Source organism: Pelophylax lessonae (genome assembly GCF_965119305.1).
Source record: "Pelophylax lessonae genome assembly, chromosome: 5".
Taxonomy (NCBI): Eukaryota; Metazoa; Chordata; class Amphibia; order Anura; family Ranidae; genus Pelophylax; species Pelophylax lessonae.
Genome location: NC_138772.1, coordinates 501,205,544 through 501,226,398, shown reverse-complemented (window position 1 = coordinate 501,226,398; position 20,855 = coordinate 501,205,544). Strand labels below are relative to the sequence as shown.

Here is a 20,855-nt window from a genome sequence, read left to right as displayed (position 1 = left end):
GTTAACTGTAAACGTTTAGATTTTTCACAATTTTTGGTCCCAGTGGGCAAATAAAAGGGAGGGGGGGGGGAAGCATTAAAAAACTAAACAGCTTTCCAACTGCTATGCACACCATCCAAAACTACAAAAAAAAAGTCTACACTAAGTTTTTTTTTTTTTCAATAGAACTTTCGGGTCTATTATTCATAATAAGTAGGCCTAGAGGTAAAAAAAAAACAATAAGATAGTGCTCAGGCCGTGTCAATTTACATTTTCTCTTTTTTTCATCATGAACCATGGCAATACATGATCTGAAGGTTTCATAATCATAGTATTTAAAATGCACCTGTAACCAGACAATGGACAGTAAAACATTTGAATTTTACTAACAAGCAGAAAAAAAGAGCAAAACTCTCTAGTTGCTTGCAATATGAAGTACTTCATTCTAAGAGACCCTCAAAGATCACAACAAAGTCTCTAAAGTTGAGTCGATTTCTAATAGCTTGGAAGCACCTGTTGTGGATTTACAATAGAAGGCTGGTAGGCTGTCAAGATCTGCTGAAGATTGCATAAAGATACCAAAATATAGTGATAGTAATCAGTGTACAAAATATATGTTTAAACAATGCCAAAGTATAGTGGAAAACTCAAGTGTGAAAAATTAGTAAATATTAAAATCAACATAATTAGTCATATTTGTGGTCAAAATAATATATCAAAATAAATAACAAAACAGTCCAACCAAAGTCTGGTATTAATGTGAATATAAGTACATATAAATAAATAGTTCATCTTAAAGACTCCCATAAAGAGTTCATGGAACAACCCATTACCTGTGAGGAGATACAAAAGACTTTTAGGGTCACCAGACCCTGATGGTCTCCCTAATAATAATTACAAAAAAAAAAAAAACAATTCTGAACAGCTTGGCCCACATATGGCTCTGTATTTTATTTCATAATGGGATGGGGGAAGTGGTCCCTTTGGATAAGAATAAGGTGTATATCAGTGGCATTCCCAAACCTAATAAAGACACTACTGATGTCCTTAACTATTGTCCTATCTCGTTAATTAACTGTGATTTAAAAAATCCTTACAAAACGTTTTGCTCTGCGTCCTAATACTTTTTTTTTTGGAACATTAAATTCTAAAAGATCAGCTGGGATTTATAAATGGATGCCACACATTGGACCAGATTTGTCGGTCTATAGCATTGATCTCAGCAGTATATGCTAATTCGGATGCTCCCTCATTTAGGGAGCTTTTACTTCTCTCGCTAGACCTCCACAAGGCCTTCAATAATTTAACTTGGGAAAACCTATTTATCCCTTTGAAAGCCTTTGGGTTTGGTTCCACGTTCATCTCTTTATTAAAAACTTTATATAGCACTCCCTTAGCTCAAGTTTCTATATTAAGTTGCAGATCATGTGACGAGGAACGACACAGGGCTGCCCACTTTTCCCTTTACTTTTTCGTTAGCAATTGAACTCCTAGCTGTAGCGATTTGCTCCCACCCTGACATTAATGGCATCAGTTGTGGACAACAGGAGACTAAATGCACTCCGTTTTCTGCTGATGTTCTCATATCACTAATCCTCAAGTCACTATACCCAAATTACCATCTGTATTGCACCAATTCTCTGGGCATTCCCTGAACTCCAAAAAAACTATTTATGCTTTGTCCAAAGTATCTATTAATGCAACATTGCTAGAAGCTCATTCATAAAACACTTTTACAATGGTACTTAGTTCCTACCTGGGTTGCAAAAATGCACCCATCCGTATTGCCCACTTGTTTTCGGTGATGCAGCCAGGTGAAAACTATGCATCACGTCTTGTGGCATTGCCCTGTAGTGACTAGTTTTTGGATTCAGATGTTAATTTTATTTTTTCAGTCACAAGATTAAAAATTTGTAGATCCACAGGGTCAGCCCTCTTTCACAAACTACCTGATAAGGTCCCCAGAAAATCTGTGAAATTAATCACATATATGTTTCTGGTGGCTAGAATTACCATTGCTAAACATTGGCGGCAGTTGGCGGTTCCTCTTGGCTATGTAAAGACAATGCTTAACTGGATCATGGTTAATGACAGACTCACCTGTATTATTCATAATAATACTAGGAAGGTTGATAATATATGGGATCCATGGACATCTATCTGTTCCTTAGTGGGGCCCTGGTTGACCCTCTATTTCTCCCTCTTCTCTTCTTTAATATCCACTTTTTTTTACTATTTCAAGATGCGTCAAGGGCCTCATGTGGCTCTGAATTTGATTAGACTCACAGGCTAGTGGACAGTGGATTTCCTCTTGCCTCCTACCCATCGGCTTCCTTTCACCCTTCCTTCCCTACCTTCTCCCACTGTGCAACTGATACTCTACTATATTGCTAAAACTACACCTGCCGACTGGGATTGTTAAGCATTCCAGTCCCTTGTGGATCAGGTTTATGTCTTCTAGCTATTCTGATAATGATTACCATTTTTTTCCCTATGTCAGAGTCCTTATCTGGGAGCATTCAATTATAATGTTGGTCCATCTGGTGATTGTTTGTATTGTCATTGTTAACTTTTTGTAAGATTCATGTTTTTGTCACAATGATCATCTGAGTAATTACTACTGTTTAACCTCCCTGGCGGTAATCCCGAGTGTGGCTCAGAGTTTTCAGTACCAAAAGCGGGAACCCCGAGCCCCACTTGGGGTTACCCTGTAATTAAACGTACCTTGTCCCTACGATCCCCTGATGTCCTCCCACTGTGTCCTCCGGCTGATGCCGGCATCCATCTTCCGGGTTCCCTTCCCTGCAAGCACTGCGATGCAGGGGGTGGAACCGGATGGGAAATTAAAAAAAAAAGTATTCAAAACATGACATGATACATTGTAATCTGTTAAGATAACATTACTGTATCAAACCATTTCACCTCAGTTTTGTCCTTATTGCTTTGTCCAGTGCCCTGCCTGCACTTTTACTGTTTTATTCCTTTAATTTTTTATTAATATTTTTTTATGAATAATGTATTAATTTATTAATCTAATTTATTAATTAATGTAATAATAATTTATTTAAAAAAAACACTATTACTGTTTTTTTTTTCCTAAGAATTACAGGCCTACAATATAAAACAACAGATTTCCATGCAAAACAATGTACTGCTTTGACATTCAAAAATACTGACATAATCAGACTGCCAGGGAGGTTAATGGATATATTTTCTACTATTGTACTTTCTAATTTCAATACAAATATTGAAATATAAAAAATAGTTAGGAAGTATTCAGCTAAGTAGTAATCCCTTCAACAAACTTTGTAAATGCACTCACCGGAAGTGCATGCCAATCCTTTAAAAGAAACAAACAGTTTGAATAGCCTCATGGCAGATGAGAATATTACTTGGACAGCCTCAGGAGGAGTAATCCTCCAGTATCCAGCTGTTTTCTTAATACTGCTTATCCATCCTTTCCGGAATTTTGGAGACATGGTGTGTGTGGATGGTGGATGATTACCCTTCCTGAGACTGTCCAAGTAGTATTCTCATCTGCCTTATTAACTGATGTATATTGATGCTAAACTTTGTCTAGTCATTTAGGTACTTGTGGTCTTTGGTAATGAAGAGTTAACTGTGTGTAAATGCAAAACATTAAAGGAGATTTGATGATAAAATCATCACTCCACTGGATATAGTCAAGAATAATTTTATTTGAATCCAACAAGGTGAGTCAACACATTTCGATGGCTGCACGGGTCTCCCCAAAACACATTATCTTGACTCACTGAAAGCAAATAAAACTCATTCTAGACTTTTACCAGTGGAGTGGTGCTTTTTATTTACAATCCCCTTTCTTGATTCCACAAGCACTGACCAAAAGGGTTCCTGGGACTAGAGGGGTAACTACCAATCTCCATATACCTACCATCTCAATTTACGTTGCACCAAATAGTCCAGCGCACCTTATCTGCACCATTAGAAAATACAAAACAGACTTTCTTAGTCTGCTCTACATGTACAAAGGTTGTACTAATGCTTATAGAGTTTTGCTGGTAAGCAAGCAGTAATTTTTTATAGAAATGCATCATTAGTGGAGAGTCTTAATTAAGTCATAACTAATTCGTTACAAGCAATGCTGATCTCTAAACTGCAATATATAGCAAATTGTACTGTTTCGCTGTTTCAATTAAACAGCCGATAACCTTTTTCTTACACAGTCCAACTTTTCATTTGCTACATAATTGTCAAGGACCTTTGTTCTGTCACAGTGAGATCCTAAGTGATTAGCAAGACAAATGGACAGCCGAGCTGTCATTGCTCAGTGACTGGTCAGCATTCTTGAGCCAGCACTAAACTCTTTCTTAGTCCCAGAGCTTAATGGAAAAGAGCAATGGCTGCTGCACCTAAATAGTTCTCCAAGTAAATGGTAGTATAAAAGTAATGCAGGATAAAATGTATGAAATGCAGCCATCCTGAAAGATTAAGATATTTCAAAGCTGGTGATAGGACACTCGTATCTGTGAGAAGAGAATAATAGGAAGCACTGTATCCCTTAGAGAAAAACTTCTCTAAGCTCAGATTGGTGGTAATGAATATACAATATTACCCTTGCAATTCAGGTCAGTAAAAATATACCATGTATGTAAAATATACTGTATACAAGGCAATTGATTAGGAATTGCTTGATTACACCATCCTACTTTAAAAGGGAACTCAAAGACCTATTAAGGCAGATGAACATATGTGCTCAACCCAACAATCCCGAGGCAAGCTGATTGGCTGGCTGGACAATGAATAGGACCATTTTACCTAATATAGAGCAGGAGGGAAGGGGTAAGTGCAGATTTTCTTAGAGAGAACATTGATGATTGGGGCAGGTTTTTGTAATCTGCTGGAATATTGTTCTTGTGACAATGGCCAGCTTGGAGGGGCTTATCGATAAACTTTAGACGGGAGACTGGGCAACTGTAATCTCATGTTTGAAATTTCTGTTGTCAAATATATGACGATGATTCTTCAGACTCTCTGCCATTAAAAGTCTCTTAACAATTATGTTCATCCCTGGTCACATAGAAATTATATACAACTTGATCTACCCTGTGAAACTGCAAAAGAACAGGGGGTTGATTTACTAAAACTGAAGAGCACAAAATCTGCTTGTTTAATTAGGCTTTGCCAAAATATACCCATAAGCCAGATTTTGCACTCTACAATTTTAGTAAATCAACGTCAGTGTATGCAAAGATGTGGAATTGTGAGGGAAGAGCAAATCACAAAGTGAAATAATTGAACAGATGAACAACACCCCCTTAAGGACCCCCTAAAATATATTTACTTATTCATTAATGAGTCTATAAGCTGTTATATAATGTGATCAAATTGTGAAATTCCAATATAGCAAATGTATCTAAAAAAAGAGTCATATTTATTAATTCCTTTGGATAGTGTAGAATAGTTCAGAGAATTAAAGTGATGCTTAGATGTCGAATCCTATTTTATCATCAATTCCAGAGGTGTGAACTTTCTGGAGCCCCCGATGGCTCTTGATGGACATTTTTCTCTTGAAATTTCTACTGTACCTGCAAGGGCTAACATTTATATTGAACTTTTATTTTTTATTTTTTTTTCTGTATTAATATGATACAATACATGGCTTCATGCAACTCTAACATTATTTATCCCCAGTATGCATTACTATGTGAGCTTAAACATTTATCATTTTGGTTGTGAAACATTTATCAGAGACTAGATTTATTAACTTAGTTAAAAAAACATGGGTGCAACGGAAAATCATTTACTAAGTATTGTTTTTTGCAAATGCAGTGTGCTAACCTTTGTTCTACGCACCATCTGTTGCTTTGAACCACAAGTTATTACTCATGTATGTGTGGGCTCGTTTAATGAGAATGTTTTTCAAATTATGTGCAGAAAATAAAATGTTTGGAAATTGTAGTGACATTAAAACCACATGATACAGTACATTCCATCATATGGAATGATATTATTATTGGTCAGAGGAAAATTCATAATTTATATTTTTGTATTTCATTTTTTGTCTATCTATGTCTGTCTATTTCTGTCTATCTATTTATCTTGTACATTTGTTGCCTCAGAGAGTACAAATTTTCTAGCCTCACATTTTTCTTACAATTATACTGTCAAATATTTACAATCTGAACTTTTACTGAGGAGCATTCAGGTAGATGTAGGTACACATCTCCCAGCATCCACCCATGCAATGCAATGCTGAGTGGTTTTACACCATGAGATGTGGGCAGGGAGGAAAGAGGCATCATGCTGCAGCTACAAGAACATTGGTACATATAGACACTTAAACTGTAAATTTAAAGCCTAAATACTGCCAAAATGTTTATTGTGGTCTGTGTCACCATGGGGTGGTGCTTTTTTCAGGAAAAAATTGAATTTACAAAATAATTTTAGTACACACAAACGCAATATACCAATTTTTGGGCAAAATATAAGTAATGGGGTTGTGTCGAGTAAATAGATACCACATATGCCAAATCTTAAAATTGCATGAGTTTGTAATATCTCAAAAAAAATGGTACCCACAAATCGCCATAGGTGGCACTTTAAAAAGCCTTTACAGCTCATCAGTTTATGGTTAACTGTGAGCTCTTGGTGTTAGAATTATTGCTTTCACTCCAATTTTTGTGGCAATACCTTGTAATACCATGTGTGGTATGATTGTGGTTTACTTACATGTGCGCACCATGGACTGCACTTGCATGTGTGCAAGGCAATAAGGGTTACTTTTATTATTATTATTTTATTTATTTTATTTTATTTTATTTTATTTTATATTTATTTTTTTATTGAGATGTTGATGGGAAGAAGGGGCTCTTCTCCGCAACCCTTTCCTTGTGATTGAGTCCTCAGATGTCGGGTTCACCCGTATGAATAAGTAAGGGGTACATAATATCATTTCTCAATCTGTAAAATAAAGACACTTTCCTAATAGTCCTTTATTAAAAAAAAAAAAAAAAAAAAAAGTTCCACAATGTGCATCTATCCAGCTATGCAGATCCACATAAATCCCAATAAAAGATGCCCACCCAATGCTCAACAAAAGAAAATAATTTTGCAAATCCTATCCTGTCACTCAATTGCTTTGAATGACATCTCCCAGGGCCCTCCTGCTATAGGTAAACCAAGTGATGGGGTCTCCTGGGTGACATCATCAACCAAACATGGCCGTTTTTGGTCAACATTATTTGGTCAGTGTCATTCAGAAACGGTCATAATTTTTTAGTGATGTCATGCTATTCCTTCCCCTCTGTTTACATGGCCCAGGATTCCTGACTAGTAAATGGAGGGGACCAGGTGACATCACTGCCAGCACCCGCTGTTTCCTTAGCAACCCCTGACAGATGGGAAGCTGGTATATATAGTAGTATTGGAAATACTGCTACTGTATATGATGCTCCACTCTTGTCGGACAGACTAAAAGTCTTGTGTTTGGATGAACACTTGCACAACCAGAGTTCCCAAGTTTTCAAGTTACAACTGAACCTTGAGCTAATTCCTATACAAGAGCTGAAGTGGTTAATAAACACACTTTTTGGAAGTTTTCCACTGAGCCTATATATTTAAATTACTAAATAAACTAAATAATTTCATTATGGAGTAAAGTTCTTTACATTCAGCTTATTGTGGCAATCTTATTTTGTAGAACAATGTCATACTATGAGGCCCACCTGGTGTGCATAGGTAAATGGTACTTGCATGAACAAAAGTTCCAGTCTCCAAAACGATAAGAAGAAAGTGACCATGACATTTCTATCTAACATTGATTCCAACCTCTGCCCTATAACTCAAACAGAGTTTAACTAACAGGAACGGAATAGATTTAGAGTGACAGTTAGTCAAAAACAATCAATCAGTTCCACTGACATTTATTGGCACGTTCTTCAAATACTGTTAAGACATGAGTTCATATAATACAGTAAAGAACAAAACCGCAGGGAAATCATACTTTGATTACTATAAAACCTAAAGGGCAAAACATCAGCAAACTGATATTTATTTGCTGTGTGAGGGTTGGTGGGTTGAATCACCTGGTGGTTACCTATAACTCATGAAGACTATGAGATTTCCATGTTGCAGTTTTCTCTTTCTCAATAGGGTTGACAAGTGCTTCTACTCTTGGATGGATTTTTTTGATGATTATTCAAGGTTAACCACTTCAGTCCCGAATTGTTTTGCCCCCTTAATAACTGACATTTGCACGGTCATGCAACGCTGTACCCTAATAAAATTGATATCCTTTTTTTCCCACAAATAGAGCTTTCTTTTGGGAGTATTTGTTCACCTGTGTGATTTTTATTTATTGCGCTATAAACAAAAAAAGAGCGATAATTCTGGAAACAAAATATATTTTTCACTTTCTGCTATATAACATTCTCAAAAAAAAAAAAAAAGTGTTAAAAATCAAATTTTTTCATCCTTTTAGGCCAATTTGTATTCTGCTACATATTTTTGGTAAAAAAAATCCCAAAAAGAGTATTTTGATTGGTTTGCGCAAAACTTATCGCGTCTACAAACTAGGGGAAAGATTTATGTCATTTTTATTTTGTTTAATAGTAATGGTGACGATCAGCGATTTTTAGTGGGACTGCGACATTACAGCAGACAGACTGGATCCCTAACTGACATTTTTGACACTTTTTGGGGACCAGTGACATTAATACAGTAATCAGTGCTAAATAATATGCACTGTTACTGTAAAAAGGACACTGGCAGGGAAGGGGTTAACACTGGGGGTGATCAAAGGGGTTCATGTATGCCTAATTGTGCTTACTCACTGTGGGGGGCTCTGTGACAGGCACAGAGAGATCAGGGTTTGAGTTTAGCTGAAACGCCTGATCTCTCTCTACCTGTGTGACAGAAGACTCGCCTGTTTTGTTTCCATAAGCAGGAGGGTCTTCTGTCAGTTCCTCTGACGATTGCGGGAGGCCGGCGGTGATCACCGCCGCTCCTCCCGTGGGTAGCCTTCTGCTGTGTCTAATCACAGTGGGAGCTCAGTTACGACGGCGTGTGCACACCACCGAGACCGCATGCACAAAACACATAGATCTACGTGATTTTGCACAGCCAAGCCGCCCTGCCGCAGTAAATCTGCATAGGATGGTCGGCAAGTGGTTAAAAAAAACAAAGACATTTTTGTTTGCGCATGATTTGATGATGAAAACCAGTAGAGTTCTACCACATTTACTAAGCTCTGGGGAAAAAGAGTAACTGCACTTGCAGTGAGCACATTCTATTTACCTTTAGTAAATCAACTCCTGAGTGTGTAGCCCATAATTTTTATGGATTTTTGGATAGTGTAGGGAAGGTTTTTAAAACCCAGACAGTTTATTTTTTTTGCTGCTTGTGTCCCATTTTGGAGATTTACCTTTTCCTGCTTTCTTTCCCAAAGACACTATAGAAAGTAGGTGGCAATCTACAAAGCTAGGGAAATTACTTGGACAGCAGTCACAGGAACAGGTGTCCTCATTGGAAGATCTACCCTGTTGTGTTGGCAACTGTAACATTTTGGATTTCATGTTACTTTCTGCCTGACAATGGTCCCTAGGACAAATAGGAAGGCCAATTTATGTAGCGGGGACTAAATCTCATACTTTCCTTGTCTACTTTATGTAAAATGTGGTTAAGCATGCCATTTAAGTTACTGGAGGACAGGCTAAAGATTTCCATACATATTTCATTTATGTTCGAACGTTCGTACGAAAATTCAGAAAAATTGTTTGTCAAAACATTTTTCTCTTGTCATCACTGAACAGGTACATTTTATACTAAAGCCTTTAAAACTTCATCGAGACCTGCTAATTGAATGGATTTCCAGATGTATTAAACAGGATTTGTTACAATACAGTATATACAATTTTTACTAAAAAACTAATTTCAAGTTAGAATTTAAATATTTACTTGACTTTCCCCATCAGTATAAATTTACTACTACCTTTAAAAAACGGAAAGCTCCAAAAAATACATTTTTTGAATGTAATTGACCTGATGCACGGCCAGCTTTACTCATGCAATACACAGGGCAGATAAGCATGTGTGGTTTTCTGGTTGTCTTTGGGGAGAAAATGAGGACTGTGACAAGAGGAGGATTGTCAATGCACTAACTGGTTGTGGTTAATTTATATTCTTACACATCCAAATATCATGCAGATACCAGATGCAGCACCTACTAACGGGTTGGTTTACTAAAGGAAAACAGACTGTGAGCTTTGTAAAGTTCAGTTGCATTCTGCAAGTGCAGTTGCTCAAAAGCTTAGTAAATGAGGTAAAGCTTCACGTTGCAAAGAATACCAAATGAAATGCAAGGAAAATTTAAAGAAAAAAACAGCATGATTGGATGATAGAAGTCAGCAGAGGTTCTGCTCATTTACTAAGCTCTGGAGCAAATGCCCTTGCAGAGTGCAATTGCACTTTGCAAAGTGCACAGTCTGTTTGCCTTTAGTAAATCAACCCCTGTGTGTGCTTAGATCTACTGTAATCTAATATTAGTGTTTTTAGAATGGGTGTACCTTTAAAACACTATCTCCTCTAATATATGAGGCACAAATAATCTTTCACTTTTACTTTTGCGGCGTTGTGACACCTGTCTTGGGATCATTGGGATGAGTAAATGGATTTGTGTCAACTAGAACATGCAGCAAATGCATCCAGTTTACCCCCTATGATGTTGCTCCTGCTTCTTCATAAGAATAGTACCTAATTAGTATCTAATTAGGAAGTATACTGCATTCTTATTTTGCAAGTTCATCACAAGGGCTGGGGATTCTTGCCCCCTAAGTTGTTGCAGTGTTAAAAACAGATTTTAATGTGCATCTACCAAAGACTTGCTCATTATTATCTGGCAGAATTAATGGAAAAACACTTTTTCACGTAACATCAAATAAGTGAAGGCTTCTTTTTGTAGTTCCCCCATTCCTTATTGGCCCTTTTTGTATTTGCATACACTTTATCAAAGATGTGTTTTAAGTACATTTAGTTGACATTTAGTACATTTTAGTGGTTAGTTGATTAACCACTTTAAGACCGGAAAAAAATTGCCCCCTTAATGACCAGGCCATTTTAACTGACAATTGCGCGGTCGTGCGATGCTGTACCCAAACAAAATGTACGTCTTTTTTTTTTCCCACAAATAGAACTTTCTTTTGGTGGTATTTGTTTACCTGTGCGATTTTTATTTTTTGTGCTATACCCAAAAAAATGCCACAATTCTGAAAATAAAATCAATATTTTTCACATTCTGCTATATAACATCCCCCCCCCCAACAAAAAAAAAATTAAAAATCAAAATTTTTTACCATTTTAGGCCAATTGGTTTTCTTCTACATATTTTTGGTAAAAAAAAATGCAATAAGCGTATTTTGATTGGTTTGCGCAAAAGTTATTGCGTCTACTAACTACGGGAAAGATTTGTTGTCATTTTTATTGTTTTTTCGATCTGCGATTTTTTGTGGGACTGTGACATTGCGGCAGACAGATCAGACTCCTGACTTACATTTTTGATGGAAGCAGTGACATTACTACAGTAATCAGTGCTAAAAATATGCACTGTTACTGTAATAATGACACTGGCAGGAAAGGGGTTAACATTGTGGGTGATCAAGGGGTTAAATGTGAGCCTAGGGGTGTGTTTCTAACTGGAGGGGGGGCGTGGCTTGTGGAATGACCATAGAGACCTGTAACCCTATATAGAAGGATCACAGGGGCTCTATGATCATTCTAGGGAGAAGAATGGTCAGCTGTGTTTACAACAGCTGACCGTTCTTCTCTTTCAGCGGGGAATGCTCACAGGTGTCAGGCGGCAATCGGAGCCGCCTGCCCACTGCATCGGCATCCCCGCTGACAATCGCGCTCGGCCCCTAGCCTCCTGCTCGCTACCGCCGTACAGTTATGGCAATTCGCACAGGAGCGGCTGCCTGCCGCAGTACATCTGTGGCAGGCAGTCGTAAAGAGGTTAAATAGAAGGAATAATATGGCAGTTTTTAATATTATTATCATTATTATTTTTAGATATACCATACTCAAAATATTTATTACAAAAGTCAAATTGCATGTAAAAATAAAATCTCTATTAAATTAGATCCATTATCTATATCAGAAAAAAAACAAATCAACATCTTAGAGCCCTGGTGTCCAACCTGAGGCACGAAGGCCACGTGCAGACCTTGAGTACCTGGTTTATGGCCCTTGGACACCAGCAGCCTGTAGTAAAGTGTTTTTGTGAAATAGTAATAGCAGTGATCTCTGGTGTCTGACCATGATTTCCGCTAGTATGCCTGCAGTCTCTTACAGTTCTCTCTGGCATTTTATATGCTGAACATTATGGGCTGCCCTTTGGTAATGTCAGGCTGATAACTGAATGCATTGAAATGTTATGCAGCTATCTTTGCCTTCACCAGAAATATGGACAACTCTAAAAAGATAATTTGAAAAAAAAAAATAATTTGGGTCATACAGTATGTATAATGCAGTAGACTTGATGTTCACTGCAGTAGAATCTCTCCGGTGCATATGTTTCAAATGAAAGTGATGTAAACACTTCTGGACCGAAAGTTTTTCCCCCCTTAAACACTTAAGCCCCGGAAGATTTTACCCCCTTCCTGACCAGGCCCTATTTTGTGATTCGGCACTGCGTGACTTTAACGGACAATTGCGTGGTCGTGCGATGCTGTACCCAAATGAAATTGACGTCCTTTTTTTCCCACAAGCAGAGCTTTCTTTTGGTGGTATTTGATCACCTGTGCGATTTTTTGATCATGCGCTATAAACAAAAAAAGAGCGACAATTTTGCAAAAATAACAATATTTTTCACATTTTTTTTTATATGAAATCCCCCCCCCCAAAAAAAATGTAAAAATCAAAATGTTTTAACATTTTAGGCCAATTTGTTTTCTGCTACATATGTTTGGTAAAAAAAAAATCGCAATACGCGTATTTTGATTGGTTTGTGAAAAAGTTATTGCGTTTACTAACTAAGGGAAAGATTTTTGTCATTTTTATTGTTTTTTTTTTTAACGAGTAATGGTGGTGATCTGCAATTTTTTTTGTGGGACTGCGACATTGCGGCGGACAGATTGGACCCTTGACTGACATTTTTGACACTTTTGGGGGTACCAGTGACATTACTCCAGTAATCAGTGCTATACATATTCACTGTTACTGTAAAAATAACACTGGCAGGGAAGGGGTTAACTTTATTGGAGAAGGAGGGGTTAAGTGTGTCCTAGGGGCGTGCTTCTAACTGTTATGGGATGTGGCTGTTTGTGTAACTACAGAGATATACGATCCTACATAGCAGGACCGCATGATCTCTGCACTTACACAGGGGAGAATGACAGGCGGCTGTGTTTACATTAGCCACCTGCCTTTCTCCCTCTGTACCGGACGATCACAAGTGACCGGAGGACATCAGGTCCGCCAGTCACATGCGCGGAGATCACAGTGAACGAGGAGGTGCAAGAGTGCGCCTCCGGTGGCGCACGCTCGCCCCCTATTGGCTCGCAGGCGAGTGATGTACCCATACATCACTTTGCCTGCACGGGGCTGACCGCCGCAGTATATGTACTTGCGGCGGTCGGCAAGTGGTTAATGACCAGGCCATTTTTTGCCTTACTTTAACTGATAATTGCACAGTCGTGCGATGCTGTACCAAAAAAAATGTATGTCCTTTTTTTCCCACAAATAGAGCTTTCTTTTGGTGTTATTTGATCACCTGTGCGTTTTTAATTTTTTGTGCTATAAACAAAAAAATAGTGGCAATTCTGAAAAAAAAAAAAAAAAACAATATTTTTCACTTTCTGCTATCTAACATTCCCAATAAAAAAAATCAAAAATCAAATGTTTTATCATTTTAGGCCAATTTGTATTCTGCTACATATTTTTGGCAAAAAAAAAAAAAAAAAATAAGAGTATATTGATTGGTTTGTGCAAAACTTATCGTGTCCACAAACTGGGGGAAAGATTTATGTCATTTTTATTTATTTATTTTTACTAGTAATGGCGGCGATCAGCGATTTTTAGTGGGACTGCGACATTGCGGCAGACAGATTGTACGCCTAACTGACATTTTTGACACTTTTGAGGGGGCCAGTGACATTACTAACATAATCAATGCTAAAAATATGCACTGTTACTGTACAAATGACACTGGCAGGGAAGGGGTTAACACCAGACTTGTATAAAGTACTCGAAATTTCTACTTGAGTAAAAGTACAAGTGCTCGATCAAAAAGTGACTTGAGTAGAAGTGGAAGTGCTCGCAGAAAAAGTTACTTAAGTAGAAGTACTAAAGTATTCAACATTTTTTTTACTTAAGTATTGCAAGTAGTTTTTTCAAAAAATTTGCTACTTAAGTACTAAAAGTAAAAAGTACCAGTAGTTTTGAAAAAAAATTTCTACTCAAGTACTGAAAGTAGAAGTACAAGTACTGTGTTATGTAGTTATTAAAGAAAGAAGTCAAAAGTTTGAACATAATATTGTTTTTTATTATTTCAAATGATTTATTCAAATGATTAACCTGTGTTTGTTAGTAGTTTCTTGATGCACTTTAAGCGCTGTAGCACCATTTATTTGTTTGTTTCATATTTTCTTTTTATTGGAAAGATTTGGTATAGCAGCTTTTATTATACACAGCCTTTATTTTCGTATGCGCTGATTTACAAATGACATTATACACATTTTTTTGAGCTTTATGCAACCTGCCATCTACTGTTCTGGCAGTGGTAATTTTTTTAAAAGTAACGAGTAACTATGCAGCACAAAAAAAAATACTTGAGTAGAAGTATTGAAATCATCGAAAAAATGTAGTGAAGTAAAAGTAGAAGTAGGAGAAAAAAATTCTACTCTAGGAAAGTACAGATACCGCATTTCGGTACTTAAGTACAGTACTTAAGTAGTTCTACTTCGTTACTATACATCTCTGGTTAACACCAGGGGCAATTAAAGAGTTACATGTGTCCCTAGGGGGTGCTTTCTAACTGTGTGGGGGTGGACTCTTGGAATGAACACATGAGCCTGTGTTCCTAAATAGGACAGAACAGCCATCCATTGTTCTCTCTCCACGGGGAGTGATCGCTGGTGCCCGGAGCAATCGCGGCCGCTGGCCCCACAGATCAGCTTCCCCTCTGGCAAATACGTCGTTTTGCGGCAACCAGCCACTGTATATGTACGGCGGCTGTTCTGCAAGTGGTTAATTCACCACTAGTGAATGTTTGGTGAAAGTTAATGTCACAGCTTTATAAATGTATCTCTTAGTGTATTAATGGAATTCATAAATAAGCTGTACATTTTTCTTCTTATGGTATGGCTTCTTAGTTTGATTTTATTGACACTTTTAAGAAACACTTGCTGGCTCGGCATGGTGTTTCATACATTTTAATGAGTGTGTAGACAATTTCCAGCAACCTCTCATCTCTTGGATGTGAAATGTGTGTCTGCACAAAACATATGTTCTATTTAAAAGGGTCACGGTGTCCAAAAAATTATAGGAATTGGATTCTTTTCAAATGGAGAAAATGCTTTGTGAAATTAATGTGAACAGTGTCCAAATTTCAAATTAGATATTCAAAGTTTATTAAAGCCAAAACATTTCTCAGCTCACCAAGAATATAATCAATATGAAGATTTCACATTAAGCAAAAAGTTTACAGTCAGGCTACTGGTGGGAGGTTTCTTCTGAGTTTTTGGTGTATCTGACACAGGTTCTCCAAGACTCAATAACAACATTCAAAGTGTTAAAGTATAACCACTTTAGTTGAGATAAAAGCAATTTTCTCTGGGTAGCATACACAAGTCTAGTGTTTCATTGGCTTCCTTTATTTTATACCCTCTAGGCCACATGTGTTAAACACAAGGCCCGTGGGCCAAATCCGGCCCTCCAGGCTATCTCATGTGGCCCTCGCACCTCTCCTGCACCTGCGGGAGAGCTCCAGCATTGCCTTTGCCCCACCACCAGACCCTGCACTTTTTTCTTCCCAGCAATGCCCCCAGCTTCTTCTCAGCAGACGATGTGAGATCCCGGCCACCACACACAGCCTCTTACCAATAAGCAGAGAGACAAGCGCCTCGGGTAGTTCAGGACTACTCCAGCCTATTTCCAAGCAAAGCAGCTCCCAGAGTGTTCAAGTTCACACTTCACTTCAAGATCTCACTCAGAAAACTCCTCAGGTTATCTCATAAAGGTGGGAAACAGCAAGCAAAAACAGGACGAGCCCATAGTGCATTACCTCATGGAAACTTTATTGAAAGATATAAGGAAATACACTCACCCAGAGCGTAGAAATTCAGGCATATAATACATAGATATAATGCTGCAGTGTAGAGGAGGCTCTCGGTGTTCGGTTCCCACCAAGGAAATGGCCGACCTCGAACCTCCGGGTGTGACGTGATGAAGCAGGTTTAGCTCCTCACACCCGGAGCTTCGAGGTCGACCATTTCCTTGGTGGGAACCGAACACCGAGAGCCTCCTCTACACCGCAGCATTATATCTATGTATTATATGTATTATATGCCTGAATTTCTACGTTCTGGGTGAGTGTATTTCCTTATATCTTTCAATAAAGTTTCCATGAGGTAATGCACTATGGGCTCGTCCTGTTTTTGCTTGCTGTTTCCCACCTTTATGAGATAACCTGAGGAGTTTTCTGAGTGAGATCTTGAAGTGAAGTGTGAACTTGAACACTCTGGGAGCTGCTTTGCTTGGAAATAGGCTGGAGTAGTCCTGAACTACCCTAGGCGCTTGTCTCTCTGCTTATTGGTAAGAGGCTGTGTGTGGTGGCTGGGATCTCACATCGTCTGTTATCTCCATTTCTCACCTGGGTGGATGAAATTTGCTACAGATTTGTTTTGAACTGTTTTTTACACCTTTGTTTCACAATAATATGAAGACATCTCTTTATAACATTTGCTTTTGGACTGCCACTTCCAGTTTTTGACCAAATTGGATTGGGATACTAACTCATACACTGTGCGACAGTTTTTCTATTGTTGTGTGTTTTTACCATTGGTGTGTGCTCTCAACTTTTTTCTCCGTCAGTGGGGATTATGTATGAATTTTTGCTTTAGCGCAACTCCCTTTTGTATATATGTTTTTCTAACCCACCAGTGTTAGGAGTGTGCAGCTCTAGCCTTAGAGGGGCGCGGGTGATATTTTCTTTGCATTTCTTCTCAGAAGCATCACAAGATAAGGAGGAGCACTGTGATTTAATGGAGGGTGGAAAACTCTTTACTGCCGATGGTGGGGGTGCTGTTGACATCTGGTGTAAGGAGGGGAGGGGTACTCTGATCTTACAGATACATCCGGTCCTTTCAGGCTCGGGTCACACTATTGCGATGCGGGAAGGCTGCGAATTCGCAGCCTGTTCCCGCATCGCACACGCACCCCCGGCAGTTCACACTGCCATATGCGATCCGCTGGGGGTGTCAATGTAATCTTAACGACACCCCCAGTTTGATCGCATATCGCAGTGCGATCGTGCAGTTCGCACAGGATGGGATCTTACAAGTGTGAACCGCTGTGCGATCCGATCCTGATGCGGCTGCAAAAATGCCTCCTGTGCGTGTTTGCACCGGGTGCGATGCGAATTTAGCCATACAAACTGTATGGCTAAACTCGCACCGCACAGCTGATCGCATGTAATGTCGGAGCAGTGCGCTCCGACATTACATGCGAACCCGGCACTCGCATGAGTGTGAACCGGGTCTCAGGGTAATCATAATGCTGATGCGGCCCATGATGAAATTGAGTTTGACACCCCTGCTCTAGGTGATCAATGTACATTGCAGGGATTTTGCCACACTTTGTAGCAGTTTCCTACCTGTTTCTGCTCTAAAGGAGTAGCTCTTTATTAGACAATGTCCTGTGCACAGTGGTTCTGAATAGATGTGACTAATGCTTGGTAATCATCTGATGCAGTTTTAGGGTTTTGATGAGAAAGGTTGCAGTTTCTGCTGCATCCCTTTAGAAGTGATAAACCCTAAGTAGTAGCTCACCAAAATGATTTTTTTTTTTTATTGCATAGGATGCCTCAAACCTAACTTGTATCCATTTGGCCTGGTTGCCTTTTTTTATTTTTATTTTTTTTACAAGCTTGCATATGCAGTACACCACAGTCTCCACAACAGGGTTCTATGTATTATTTTTATTTTATTTGTGTATAAGCCATAGTGTTCTCTGTAGTCAGACTGTACCCATAATACATTGATCAATGGCCCCACTACATCATTTCTTTACACAGAGCTTTCTGTCTTATGAGTGACTTAAAAAACACTCAATGCATACTTTAGTACATATTAAAAATAATTATTTTAATTTTTTTACAGCTTACCAGTTGAGAATATGCCAACCACCTGCTCGTGTGCCAAATGCTGAAATACTGGCTGAAGATGATGAATTTGAAATAGGTAAAACTTCGGCTGTGTGAAGTGGTTTATAGTGTGGAGTACAGATGTAAAATAATAGTGGGTTTAGCGGCACATGGACACTCAATGCAGACATGCATCTAATGCTTATGTTGTTCAGTTGATATTCCACCTCGGAAAGAAATGGCAAGCCGTTCATATCCACATGTCTACTGAGACATTCTGTTTTTGTGCTCTCTATCAGAACAGCCACTTGGAAGTGCTTTGCAAGAGCCTTGAGTATCTGTCAAGATTTATTTAAATTTCCATATTAATGAAGCTGACTGCATTTAGTAGAAGTTGTGTAATAGTGATTTTTGGAACAGTAAGTAAGGATTTATGAACAAGCCACTTATGGGAGCAATGCATCTAAAATTAACAAAAATCTGGTTCAGATGAGTACAATCTACCGGGTTCACAAATGTGCAAATTGGATGCAGGGTTTTCCCACGTACAATTTGCATGACATGCGAATGTGACCGGTTCTCAATGGAGCTGGTTTACACAGGTCCAGGGCGGCCGTGATCCGCATTCCAAAAGGGTCCTGTGCGTGTTTGGGTCCGGTTCAGGTGCAAATTCAGGCAAAAATTTGGACCGGATTCACACCTGAAATGGTGAACAGGAACACCCCGGACCCCATGCTGGGAACCTGCGGCCGCACATAAGCGAATTCAGCATTATACTATTACAATGTTCAGTGTGTTTAGTTTTTGATGCTAAAGAGTGTCTGCTTAACCTTCCTAGCGTTATTCCTGAGTGTGGCTCGGGGTTAAATTTCAGTGCCAAAAGCGGTAACCCCAAGCCACACTCAGGGTACCGCTAGGAAGATTGCTGGATCCTGGTAGAGGGGTTACTTACCTTGTCACCTGGATCCAGCGATGTATCCTGGCGGTATGCGTAGGCGGATCTTCCTCCCGATGCTCTGTGTTTCCCCCTGCTTCCATCTCCTGCGACATGACGTTCGCAGGGGGGGGGGGGTGGAACCGGCAGCAAATTCAAAAGTAAAACACACCAAATACACTGATACAATGCAAAATTAAATAAATTCACATTAGTTTGCCCCCAGTGCCCTTTCCTGCAATTTTACTGTACTTTTTATGCAAGAATTACATGCAAAATAATTGCACCACTTTCAGCACCTAAAATCGGAAAGAATCATACCACCAGGGAGGTTAAAAAAAGGTGTGGTCTTAGTATATAAAGTCAGTTTAAATAGTCTTTTTATAGGCTTCCTGTAGGCTTATGTACAAAAGATCATGGCCGCTAACACTGCAGTTTAAAGTTGTTGAAAGTTTTTGTTTTTTTTGTTTACTGTTAGGTCTACAGTAATTGTGGTCAGTTAAGAACTGCTATTGATGTAACAAAGGATAACAGTATTGTATTCTAAAGGCTGCTGGAGATGATAACCATTATCAGTTAAAGAGGTTGTACACTCGTTCAAAAAAATTTTTTTTTTCTTACAACCTGCAAGAGAAAGACATAATGAGCTAGTATGCATCGCATACTAGCTCATTATGAAATACTTACCTTAGAACGAGCCCCCGCCGTGCCGCTCTCTTACCTGTATGACGAGCGACATGTTCAGTCGCCCGTCTTCCGGGATCGCGGCATCCGGCCATCTGATTGGCCGGAGCCGCGGTGACGTCACTCCCGCGCACGCGCGCGGGAGCCGACGGTAATGGCACGGGGCTCTGAAGGAACGGCACGATCAGCCGTTCCTTCAGAGCGCATGCGCCAGTGACGTCACTGGCTGCATTAAAGGTAAATATCTCCTAAACCGTACATGTTTAGGAGATATTTACAGTACCTATTGGTAAGCCTTATCATAGGCTTACCTATAGGTACAACTTCCTGAGGAGGGTTTACTTCCTCTTTAAACCCAAATGATATTTCAAGTGATCAAACCTAAATCAAAACTCATCTATGCATTGCAGATCAATTTGCTTGATCCTTGCAGCTGCTTTTGCACTACTCCACTCTCTATAATGAAAGGGCTTTGGAAACAAAACTTTGTAAATTTACCACAATTATGGCAGCTAAGCTGTGGCCAAAACTGTTATCTCTGCACCCTATTACTATTGTTGCTATGTTTACAATAAATTGTATGAGAGCATTCTGTTCAAAATATGTTTTTTTTTTTTTTTTATAGGGGATATAATACGCTATCAGTGTGTTCCAGGCTTCACCTTAGTTGGCAATGAAATTTTAACTTGCAGATTGGGTGAGCGCCTTCAAATGGATGGATCTCCGCCTTCATGCCAAGGTTATTATTACTTTATATGTACCAAGTTACCCTAACATGTAAACATTACACGTACATGAAAATTAAAGCTGGATATGATTTATATTTCACAGTTACATTGGTAAAGTTTGGACTAATAGGTACTAGCTATTTACAAGTCATTTCTGGGGAAGCTGCAAATCCCTATACTATTCGCCACTACTACA

The 20,855-nt window shown here is 38.8% G+C and overlaps 1 protein-coding gene across 1 annotated transcript in view; it reads left to right on the top strand.

The window, feature by feature from the left end:
• Nucleotides 1-20,855, top strand: part of CSMD3 (CUB and Sushi multiple domains 3) — a 1,619,578-nt gene that overhangs the window by 1,319,773 nt on the left and 278,950 nt on the right. Inside the window, exons 46-47 of the mRNA XM_082258441.1 lie at nt 18,330-18,410; nt 20,557-20,670. Coding sequence (XP_082114567.1) covers nt 18,330-18,410; nt 20,557-20,670 — 195 coding nt within the window. The remainder of the gene's footprint in view (nt 1-18,329; nt 18,411-20,556; nt 20,671-20,855) is intronic.